Consider the following 13,140-nt stretch of genomic DNA (forward strand, 5'->3'; position numbering starts at 1 on the left):
GAGACAAGGTTATAGAAGGATAGACTCGGTTACAAAGTTCAACGAGGGCTTACAGAAAGGGAACAGCGACCTTCACAAATAGCAAATGAAACAAGGAATCCCGTGGGCAGCATGCTAGGAAGACCAAGAGGCAGGGAATGTGGTCTGGTCATGCAGAAGGAAGGACCAGAGTCTCTCAGTTTGTGCCACTGGCACAAACCGTAGCGCACGAGATGGCAGCAGCTAAGGGCCATAGAGGCATATGCAGGGCATAACTTAGGGCACTGTAAAATGCTAGCGCTAAATGCCACCACACAGAATCATACTGGGTGGCAGATGTAAAATATCTCCGGGCCAGAGGAAGGAGTCACACTAGTGTTCAGGAAGCTGCCAAACAATTTCATATAAGGGATACAGTAGGTGTCACTGTGCCATGCTTGTGGGGATGCGGACAAGCACCACAACACAGAATCACATCATGACCTAGGCATTAACACACTAAAAAGAAGCTTGAGTTCACAACAGTATCTCTCAAAATGCAGGTGGTGTGTATTAACCACCCTAAACCTTTGCAAACGGAGGCAATTATTATCACCCCCTCATCTATCCAAAGTTTAGCATCTCCACCTACGGACTCCAATATTCCTGCACTCCGGCCTTTCCAACCCAGGTACCTCTATCCACTGAAGACTGGACAATGTGTTGCCAAAGAACGCCTACGCAAAGTGACAACAACTCGATAAAGTAGGGTGATCAGTAGAAATGGACAAGCCAGAAAACTCAGAGGGAGAGCCAAAACAGGGGTCTGACTTGGATCTAAGAACCAAGCACGAACCAATCCATCAAGAGAGTTAGCATTTGAATCGTTGAATTAACGTCATTAACAAATATGATAAAGACCCATTTAAATCATAAAAAAAGAAGAAAAAAAAAATAGTATGTTTTTTCAACCTTCATTTTTCCAAAACAATCTGGCTTGCCCCACTATATTAATAAGACAAGCACTTATTCACATTAATTCCATTTACAAAATACAATTTACCACTAAACGACCTTCTCCCACTACCTCAGATCCCAGTCTTCCATAGCCCCTAAACTCCTGACGGCTCCTCGTATTCCACCAGGCACCTTCCATATTAGCTCCCTACACACCTCCCCAATCCTTTTCCCCAACCAATTTACCAGTCGTATCTTGTGCTCCTCCTCCAGAATGAAGAGATTCTCCTTTTGGATATAATAATCTGCAGTATCAAGGAGGGCCTTCAAGGGAACAAGACCCACCAGCTGAGAGCCGACCACTGGCAGGTCCAGGTCCTGTGGAGAGAAGACAGAAGTGAAGAGCACCACGGTGCAGATGTGAAGGCATATAAGGTCTTGCAGATTTAGAAACATCAATCAGGTTAGCTCTATCGACTACTTGGGTGTGAGGCTTACAGACTCACTCCTCTGGGACGAACAAGTCGGTAAGAGTGGCGGGCTTTTGCAACATCGGGCAGCATCCATATTACGCCTTTACAGGAATACGATCGCTAAAGTTGTGTCTCCAGCAGTAAAGATCTATGTGGCCAAGGCACAGGGTGCTGCTGTATATGGTGCAGAGATTTGGGGCATGACAGATAGCAGTAGGATAACTAAAATTGAGAATAGCTTTGCACGGGCTCTATGTGCTTGTCCCACTAGCACCCCATTAACCCCCCTTTTTTTAGATCTAGGGCTTAAACGTATAGCCGATTTGATTATCTTACGGCCCCTACTATATTGGGTGAGGCTTTGGGTAGTTCCTGAACTGGCTATATATAAGTCTTCCCTATTAGAATTGTTAAAAACCTCTAACTCCATGTCCATACCATGGATCAAACACGTATCTAGTTGGTTTTGCATGCTAGGACTGAGGAACTTCTGGGAGAATCCCCAGCAACTTGTGAAGCCCCATGTAAAAGTATTGAAGAGAGCTTACTGGTCCCACATATGTAATAATTACATTTCTCAGAAATCGAATGGTCATTTAACTAACTCGTTTATTAATTTTAAATGGTACCCTGAGTTTGAACCATACTTAGATACAATACCTGATTTGTTAGGCAAAAGTTTGTATGCCAGATTTCGATTTGGAACATTACCCCTGAAGGCCTTAACGAGCAGATGGGGACCTAAGTCAAGCTCTGATACCTGTCCTGTATGTGGCATTCCTTCCGAAACAGTAGAACATTTTATGTTTTTTTGTCCCGCCTATTCAATCCCAAGGTTTAAATGGATACATAAAATCTGTAGGGAATTGAATTTAAGGAAATGTTTTCTAGCTTTGCGGATCTTAAAAAGCCACAATTCAAATGTGACAATTTACGCAGTAAGTAAGTTTTTAGCAACAGCATGGCGCATACGCACTTTTTATTTACAATGAGTTGAAATTGTTTTAAGACGGGCAAACATGGATCATTCTTTTTTTTAAAATTTTTCTATGACATTATGGTTTATATTATTATATTATATTGTATTGTATTGTATTGCTTTGATGGTCTGTTGGCCGAATAAAGCTTATGTGAAACACACACATCAATCAAGGATATATCACACCAAAACGCCCCACAGAGTCCAGAGCAGTGGACAGTGAACGTAAACAAGACCTACTAGAAGGGTACACCTTTGGAAATCTGCCCTTCTAAGGGTGCTGCAGAGGCCCTAGTTAAGAAGAAAGCTTGCAAGAGCTCCTCTGCTTGCAAAGAAGCCCTCCAAACATTCAGAGCTATGCAGAGCAGTCATGATAAGAGGCCCATGCCACACAAAGGGCCTCACGAAGAGGTCCCAGGGAAAGGACTGTGAATGTTAGAAAACAAACACTATGGGTACCAAGACGGGGTTTAGTTGACATCCTTCACTTTCCAGTGCAACACCGATGCAGAGATTTCTCGTTCCTGTTAACAGTATCTTGGCTAGGGGTCTCTATACCTCAAAAGAGGCAGCAAAAGGGCAGTCTTGAGCACCGCCTTATCTGATCAGCGACACAAAGGAACTGGTAGACAAGCATTTTGCTACCCGCTCATGCCAGTGGCATCGTTTTGTGGTCATCATGGGCTGTAACTAAAATCTCACAGCTCTCCTTTGCAACTCACATGGACACTTCTTACACTTTAGGAGATGATTCTACTTCTTGTGCTTTAGAAGGTGCGAAGGCTAAAAGCCTAGCTACATGTTCCCCTACCTCGGCGGTCCTTTTCCAACTGTGCCATATGGGCACTATGAAGCTCACTGCACCTGCACATGAATTTCACACAGCTCAACCAGCAACTCACACTTAGGTATACCACTTTCAACTCCCATCTGACAAACCACTTCTAAAAGTGTGCCCAGGAGCCGATGACAATAGTGCTTTGCTCCGTTGTTGCGGGTATGAACTATGAAGCACTATAGAAATGCTCCAATAGAATAGGATGCAATGCAATAAACACTTAAAAATAGAAAACATATGTTTAAAAAGAAAGGAAGGCCTGGGTTTATTTCGTTACCACCACAAATATAGGTAGAAAATGCAGTTCTTTGAAAAATTACACAGTCAGAAGGTTGCACAGAGATCTCTAGAGAACCTACGGTCCATAGCCAAAGATTGTTTTAAAAATGGTCAGAGAGAGGGCAGACATTTCAGATGAGCAAACTACAGTTCGGTTGAGGTGGAGTTAGGAGGATTTTTCCATACACATCAGAACAAATGATGACCCTCACGCCGAAAGAAACGTAGTTGGAGCAAAGCAGGCACATTTGGTCATGTCTGCTCTGATATCCAACCAGTACCTATTTCAGAGTTCAGAGGAATGGCAGGCCAAAGTTCACACCAATCAGATATAACACTATTAAGGAGCAAAGTAGATAGCACCCTCCCAAATTTGGTGTCTGTTATCATTTTCTGAATGACTACCCCAGTAAAAAGGAATGTGACGTAATTTACCATTGTCTGGGAATCACTTGTATCAGCTACTTATGGGAGAGAAATACATTAGTGTCCATCGTTAGAGCTCCAAGGATAGTTGATAAAAGATTGAAAAGACTAGCAATATTCCTTTTCCAGCATCTCCCTTACTAAGCTTCATAGACTAGTGTGAATGGAAACCCACAGCTGTATCTTCAGGTTGGATGACCAGTGTGACTACAAAGTTTTGATGAAGCACAGTAATCTTTCTCTTCAAGCAAAATGACCAGGCTTAATGGTAAGATATGTATATTTCTGGAACAATCACTGGATTGTATAATTGTATGGTCTGTGTGCCAATCGTAGAGCAGCTAAACCATAATAAAATAAAATCATTGGAACGTCTTGGAAAGATGGCGGTGAGCCTAATCTTTCAGCTCAAATCCTTAACTCCCTGACTAGGTGAGATTCCAACCCTATCCACTGCCCACAGAGGTTTAGAACTCCAAAAATCAGAGCAGCATCATCTTAAAAGGCATTGGAGGTAGCAGTGACATGAGGCATTGCTAGACCACAGGTTCAGAAGTATGTGGTGGCGCTCTTGGGTGTTCCAAGATGGTGGGCACAAGTCTGACACAAACAAGCAGGTGTAGCCTTCAAGGCTGAATTTTTTCGTTTGAGGCTGGCCTATAGCAGACTGTGTGAAACCCACGGAGATTGGGATCCATTATCTATTTTCCTAACTGCACAACCAGTATAACACTCAAAGCCCTCAATGCAATGAACATCGAGCACTGCCAGCACATGACGCGCAACAGGAAATCAAGCAGAGCAGAGTTCCCAACTCCAGTGAGGTAGGGCAATAGATGTCACAACATCAAAAATGTAAAGCCCAATAATGCACAGAAGACGCCTTGTAATTGACATATCTGTAAATACTCACCTTCAAGGAACAAAGGCACAGCCAACTGTTAGGCACTTGTGACAAACATCTCCAGCAAAAATGCGAGCCCCTAATTCCTGGAAATGGAGCACCTCCTTAATACGAAAGCACAGTGAGTGGCATAACTGAGGGAGTTATGCAAAGTATGGCACATCTAGTAACCCAAAGGAAACTCACTATGTCATAATGGTGTTTTAGTTTGCGAAGGCCAGAAGCAGCCCACACTGGAGGCATCCAAGGTTTCGCACTTACAAGCAACGTTACAGCAGTAGGCAAAGCAAAACCACCACGTCAAGATGAGGCCAGTCAAGTCATAATGATCCTATTAACAAAATCTCATCTAAACTCCGAATCCAGCTAGTGCATCAGTTTGTATGAGCCTACAAGCAGACAAGATGTTACCTCTCATGAAAGAGGACATACATATATGCTTTACTGATTGTCAAGAAGTGATAAAACAGTCTCTGACAGGTGGGTTTTCAATTCCGAGAAGAGCTGAAATACAGAATGATCAAAATGAGAAACGATATGCAGTCAATGAATCAAAGACGGTACGAAGCAAGTTAAATTCAAAGGAAACCTTCAACCAGCTTCTTAATATACCTATCTCCACCCCGGAATCACGTACAATGGCCATGCAGGAAAAATGTGAGGACTCAGACTTCCATCACCCCATTCACCAACACCCTCCTCTTCTTTTTACCAATTACACAAAACCATACAATCCTTTCACTTCACTCCACCACACTTTACCTCTTCCAGTGATCAAACCTAATACACTCATAACTCTTGTCCATCCCCTCTTACACACCACATAGTCCTCTCCAAAACACATCATCAGCCCCTGTACTATTCTAATACCACTCACCAGCAGTAACTCACATAGAAATCATTCACTGAAAAAACACGACACCCATATGTCTTCCCACTACGCCACAAAAACAAAACACACCAGCACAACCAAATCACACACACTTTCATAATACTTCTCATCACACCCACTCCCACCATCGTGACTACACAAATACAGATCATAAACCAACTTTATCCTAAATTCTTATTCTTCACCAACATCTACCACAAATACCCCCAACACAACATTCACCTACCTCGCATCCATTGCACAATCTAGAGCGTTAGAATATGACCCACATGCTCCACCACCATCTCTAACCCAAACTCCTTCCAACCTAAACAGATGCAAACAAAATAAACAATATGCCCCTCTTCACAAATTCTCATCCCCATGTCTATTACACAACAAGGCTACTCTACAAAAAGAACACAACTCACCATATCACTCACAACCACCAACCCCCACACACACAACAAAATGCCTCCTAACCCTGCTAGATGAGGAACAAAATATAGAAAAAACAACACTTATGACTCTCATACAGTTCATATCAGCACTAATAACACACCTGCTACAAATTCAAAATATACCGATCCCTCTTCTACAAAACATAATTAAACCACCACCAATACACAATCTCTAACCTGCCTACTGATAAATGCTCGATCACTCTTTACGACTTACTCACTGACACACAACCTGACTTACTCTTCATAACTGAATCATGGATGGGAGATGACATGGCCCCAGTGCTGCATGAAGCCGTTCCTCCAGGCTATCAAACCATCACACAAAATTGTATAAGCAAAAGAGAAGGTGGACTAGCTGGTATATTCACACAAGCAATAAATCTCAGCACAACAAACCACATCTCCATTCAAGGTTGTGAGGCCCTCATCACCAGATGCAAACTTACACTAACTTCCTCCTCCTTTACAGACTACCACCTCGCAATTCAACATTCCCCTATACATTTATAGACACAGTTTCAAACCCTATAACACTATATTCCAACCTATGCATTCTTGGGGAGCTAATCATTTGGTTTGACAAACTCAATAGGTCCCATCCAAAAGCTATCATCACTGGCCTAGTCACATTGAACCTACATCAGATTGTACACAATCCCATACAGTTCTCTGGACACACCCTAGATATCATTTTTGCAAACTCAGAACTAGTTACTGTTCAAAGCATCACACCAGTCACATGGTCATATCATATGGTAACTTTCCAACATAAAACACTGCAAATCAACACACCTGAGTCCACCTTACATACATCCACCTATCGGCCATGGAACAAAATCAATTTTGAATACTTAGAAACACAATTAACAGCCAACACAGATCTAGACACAATAAATTCAGTTCAAAAACGTTATGAGTGGCCACAGGAAGCTTTTCATGTCCTAATACCACTCAGAAAAACAAAACAGGACAAAAGGAAACAAGCACCTTGGAGAAATACAGAACTAATCAGAAGGCTGCAATGAACCTGGCCCAAAACAAACAACATTCAAGACAATCTTCAGCTACACAGACTTAATACAATATACAAACCATCAAAAAAGCTAAAAAAGGTACAAAGACAGAATTAAAAATGCTATACCTGCAAATAAATAATTTTATAGAATTCTCAATGAATTTCAAAAACCTAAATGCACGGAAGGAACTCATCCCATTGCTTAAGATTTCACAGACAAACTGGCAAGTCATTGCACAACCAAGGCAAACACATTGGACTCCCATTTTAAACAAAGGAAAACCACCAGCATTTACCAGTTTCCAAAAATCCCCTCCAAGAGGGAGCCAACTCTGCCTCTGAACTTCTTCAAACAAATATCAAAGTGAATTTATGGATCTGGTCAAAGCAAGCAGGCCTTCTGGCTGCCTTCTTTCCCTTGTCCACCATACGTCTTCAAGAGCATTATTTTATCTACCTCTGCTGCCACACCAGTAAGAATCATCATCAATAGTTCTTTAACTACAGAAATATTTCCTGAATACCTTAAAAAGGAATACATATGCCCATTAATAAAGAAATCAAACCTGGAACCGTGTGACCCCAACAACTAAAGACCAATTACAAATTGACCTTTTCTGGGCAAACTGAAACAAAGAGCAACTTTCACCCAGATGTTACAATTCATTGAAGATAACTCCATACTTTCAGACTACCAAACTAGATTCTGCCCAGGAAGAGGCACTGAATCTGCCCACATCACCATCTGGGATGATCTTAAAACACAATAGACCACAATGGAGTTGCTGCACTACTTCTCCTGGACTTCTCAGCTGCCTTTGACACAGTTGACCACAACACCCTAATACAAAGACTCTACAAAGCCGGCATAAAGGGCACTGTTCTCGACTGGATCACATCCTACCTTCAAAACAGAACTAATGTCATTCCATACTCCCCCCCCCCCCTTTCTCATCCAAACCCTACTTCATAAAATCAAGGGTCCCTCAAGGCTCAATGATCTCAACCATGCTTTTCAACATCTACATGAAGTCATTACCAGCAATGATCAATGCATTTCAACTCAAATGCTACAACTATGCAGATTACACATGGATACTTCTAAAACTGGAATGCCCCAAAGAAATTGGAAACTCACAAATCTTCAGTTGCCTCAAGAGCCACTGATCAGTGGATGACATGGAGCCATCTCAAACTGAATGCTTCCAAAACAGCGATTGGAAAAATTATGACTCACTCTGCGCCTGGCCTGATGATCTGGGACCACCTCCTAAAGTATTTAAGGAAGTAAGAAACCTTGGAATTTCCATGGACTCCAAGTTAACAATGAATGCTCAAGTGGAGAAATTAGCAAGATCAAGCTTCAAAACCATGAAAACTGACCCATACTCCCCCCCACCTTGGATTTCCACAAAAGGTGCAGACTACTATCACTCTTGTACTATCTAAACTGGTTTACACAAATGGCCTCTACCATGGATCATCGCCATCTACTATGAAAAAAGTACAAGCCATTCAGTACTTGGCTGCCAGACTACTCCTACATGTAAAGCCACAAACCCACATCTCCCCTGCTTGAGGGTCCTTCATTGGTTACCGGTTGCCAGAAGATCCACCTTCAAGCTGCTTTGTATCACCCACAAATCAACACACAGACCAGGACTGCTTTTCATCAGGACTGAAAATCATTCAACAAAGAAACCTCCACTCAAGATTGGCACCCCGCCTCAAACCACCACTATACCAGAAAAAGACAATAGGTGGTACATCTTTCTCTGTTCAAGCAGCCAAACTATGGAATTCATTACCCCCAAATTTAAGATCCATGGATAATCATCTTATCTTCAGAAGACTACTGAAGAGTTGATGGTTTCCTACATAACCACCACACTCAAACAGCAATTGATTGCATATTCCTGTGTATGTAAACATTTTATAATCCGATTATATGTAAATATATAGATATGTGTATTTCTTTGTACATATTTGTTTCATACTAGTTTCTATGCGGGTTATTTGATTGGGTGGTTATGGGTCTGTTTTTATGTTATCTATCACAATAGGTAAATATTATATTAACTGTTTATATACAAACATTTCACTATTGAAATATTGAGGAGAGATAAAATAATGTTAGAAAAGTACGCAAATAAAACTTCTAATACTGTAACTCTTGAAACTCTGTTTATACAATACAACTTTGATTCTCAAAATATTTGTATTCCTTACACATCCCTTGCTATGTAATCATTTATCTATATATTTACTACTCTAGTCCTACTGTACAAGAGGAAAAAAATACTCTTGAAAACTTTACTCTGTCTCACATCACCCTATACCCCTATCAATCGAACCTCTATCTCCACCCTCTGACTCATTCCAAACCCATTCTACTACTATGATCTCCAAAATAACCCTTCACACTCTTCCCTCCTCTACACCTCCTGGCTCACCCCAAGCCTCAGCGTACTACTATGGCCTCCAAACAAACCTACTAAATTCTCCCTCATTTATCTCTCCTTTGACTCATCCCAAACCCCATTTTACTATTATGATCTCCATAATCCCTTTCTACAGACTCTTCCATCCTCCACCTCTCCTTTACTTATCCCAAACCTCATCTTACTGCTATGATTACCCAATTAACACTTCTGGATTCTTCCCTCTTCAATCCCTCCACTGCTCTATTCAATCCAACTAAGACTCACGTGTCCTCTGCTCAAATTAACTCATACCTCCCTATACGAATACTAATCCGGTACTCCTATTTCCCTATACTAATCCACCACTAATCCTTCTGGGATCTGGAACAGCGTGCTACTTACCAAAAAGGACTTTGATGCCTCATCGGGGGTAATAAGTACTATATTAATACAATTACAAAACAATTACAATTAGAAAACAGGTCTCAGATAGTAAACTCCAAAACCTTACAGAAGTGGCATAGGGAGAGCTTTTTTTATGCTCATCTCCGTTCTGTTTAGAGCCATCTTGAAAGGTGACCAAGAACTTGCCATCGTCATCCTCAGGGCTCACGGGCTGGGGAGGAGATCAAAGGAACCAAGAGCTAGACCACATGCTATGGTGGCTAAAAGGTGAATCATAAGCAAATGGAGAACATCCTGACAGAAGTGTTGTGAAGTCACTTGTACCATTTCAGAAACAATATAGCACTCCTTCTCAAGATATCTTGCAATGACACTGCAGAAAAGGAGATGGTTCCACCCCTTACCACAGGAACTCTAAACGGCAAATTAGATACAGATGGACATTTCCAACTGGTTTGTAGTTTTAGCGGGAAGGCAAGGATGATAACATTCCATGATGTATAAGAAGCCCTTCAACTAGACACTCCAGACAGACAAGCAGCCTGTGGAGGTGACACTTCAATACGCACTGATGGGAATGAGACAACGCAGACTTACAACCAAGCTGCAAAGAGACAAACCATCCAGAATGAATACTGCAACATACCACTGACATCCTGAGATGTTGATACTGCATAGATGCACATAATCTAGAGGAAATGACACTGCACCGCTGTGGAGTCTTCCCAGTCCACTCTTCATTATTACAATGTTAGCACAAACTAGGCGTTACATAACTTTTTCATTATCAGACCAAGGTGACTGGACGTAGGGGATTGCGTGGGAGTGGAAAAATGTAGGACACACCACAACCAAGGTGGGGTTGGTAAAAACTCAAAAAGTGGACAGGATCATGTTTATTTAGCACAGGAAGGTAAAGTCCCACCATGGCATCAACTTCATTGGAAGCGATGTTCCCAAAGGCCCTGTTAGCCCCACTACCAGTTCGTAGGTTTCGTTCAGTTCAAGGGAAGTTAATGGAGTGCGTACCAACCAGCAAAACTTTAATCACAGTGAGTACAAACCTGAGCAAGCAAAACTAGCATTTCAAAGCATTCAATTCTGTACAAACTCATATCCCAAACTTTTAAGGGACTTAACAGCCCAAATACAAGGCATTGAATATGGAGAGATATACTTAACCAAGATCTAGCCATGATATGCCACCAGCACAATGTAAGACAGATTCTTAGTTATTACTGATGGGAAATTATTGATAGAGGTCCAAGGGGAAACCATCAAAGGTGGGGACTTTAATATGGCCTAGAATCCCCTGTTGGATAGATCAAAAATAGTAGGAGGGACTAGAATGGCTTCCAAGAAGACACAGAATAAACTTGTGGCTTGATGTGTGCTTAAAGGATGCTTCACCTGGAGAGCCAAGACTACACATTTCATTCCCACATCTACTGAACATACTCATGATTTGACTATTAGTTCTACACTTACAGCATGACTGATATCTGAGAGTGCCATCTCAGATTTTGCCCATGTTCAGATTAAATGGTATAAACTCAAGAAACCCTTGAGAAGCACTAGTTGGAGGATGAGCACTACTCTTTTTCCAGATCCAGTAAATAAAGCCAAAATGGTAAATGCTATAGAGGAGTTCTCTGACCAAAACACAGTTGCACATACCTTTATGAGCATCCAATGGGATGCAGTCAAAGCAGCAGTATGGGAGACAGAAATATATCTCTGCTAGATTTTTACAGGAATCAAAACTACAAGAAATAACAGTTAGAGGAATTAAAATACTTAAAATCCCTAAACACTTGAGATGGATGCAGTGTCAAACTGCAGTTATAAGATGGAAGCCAAGGCAAAGACGATAACTCTGAACATGCCACAACTATTTTACAAGATTGTGACCCACCTGACAAAAAGATTACAGGCTCAATGAATGAAAACTTGCATAGAAAAGTTAGAGGGGAAAATGGGACCTGGATAGTCAAGGAGACGAGAAACATGAAGCACTCAGAACCTTCTATAAGAAACGATACTCGCAGAGGAAGAAGAACAATGAGATCAAAACTTCTCAACATAGTACCCCTCAAGCATATCCTACAAAATGTGCAGAGGACTTAGACCGATGAATTAAGGCATCAGAACTAGCCACAGCCATTCGTGGAATGCACATCAATAAAACCCCAGAACCAGATAGAGTAATTTCTATTTTTTTACCAAACTTTCTTCCCTCAAATTAAAGCCCATCCATAGGAATTTTTCCATCACTTTACACTAACCAACATGCCTCTCCCACCATGATGGAGGTTTACATTATCCTCATTCTGGAGCCAGAGAAAACCCCAGTAGAATGTTCTTCACAGAGGAAGATTGTCCTGTTGAACAATGATGTAAAAATATTTGCAAAGACTCTTACAAATAAATTAGATAGCCGGATGCCTCATCTCATTGAGTCTGACCAAGTGCGTTTTATCAAAGAAAGGCCGGGCTCCGATAACATTTGCCAACTGGTGCATCTGGAAGAGAAAAACTAGGAAGAACATGCCTTCAATTTTAATAAGCCTTCATGCAGAGAAAGCGTTTGACAGTCAGTTGGAACTTTTTGAAGGAATTATATTGTATATTCTCAGGTCAAATGTGAAAAATGTGATGCTTGCCATTTATTACAGTCTCGCCGGTAGAGTCAGGGTAAATAGAACAACATCTGAGCAATTTGTCTCCCAAAGATAGACTAGGCAAGGATGCCTCTTGCCATCGCTCTTGTTCACTTTAGTGGTGGAACCATAAGCCCACAGAATTTGGTTGAGGGCAGAGATTAAGGGAATTCCTTTTGGCTCAGAGGAGCATAAAATATGCTTCTAGGAGATTAAATAATGCTGGCCCTGATGGACCCACAGGGCTGTATTCTAGTAGTTGTGGGACACTTAGAAAAAGTGCACGGGTACAAAATCAACAAGTAGAGATGCCGCCCCTTTCTCTTGCAGACAATGTTGACAGATTAACACGCGATATCAGCAGTTTTTCCCTGGGCATGAAACTTGATAAAATACCATATCAAAGGATATGCCTCACAATTAACTTGGAAGACTGCCATCAGTTAACTGATCCTACATTAGACAAATTCTTGAGAACCTTAGGAAAT

General features: G+C 41.4%; 1 protein-coding gene across 1 annotated transcript in view; it reads right to left on the bottom strand.

Moving 5' to 3' along the window:
- The window catches only part of FTCD (formimidoyltransferase cyclodeaminase), a 129,867-nt gene that overhangs the window by 27,505 nt on the left and 89,222 nt on the right, over positions 1–13,140 (bottom strand). The window contains exon 7 of the mRNA XM_069225486.1: positions 1,162–1,293. Coding sequence (XP_069081587.1) covers positions 1,162–1,293 — 132 coding nt within the window. The remainder of the gene's footprint in view (positions 1–1,161; positions 1,294–13,140) is intronic.

The sequence above is a fragment of the Pleurodeles waltl genome, chromosome 3_1 (assembly GCF_031143425.1).
Source record: "Pleurodeles waltl isolate 20211129_DDA chromosome 3_1, aPleWal1.hap1.20221129, whole genome shotgun sequence".
Lineage (NCBI taxonomy): Eukaryota > Metazoa > Chordata > Amphibia > Caudata > Salamandridae > Pleurodeles > Pleurodeles waltl.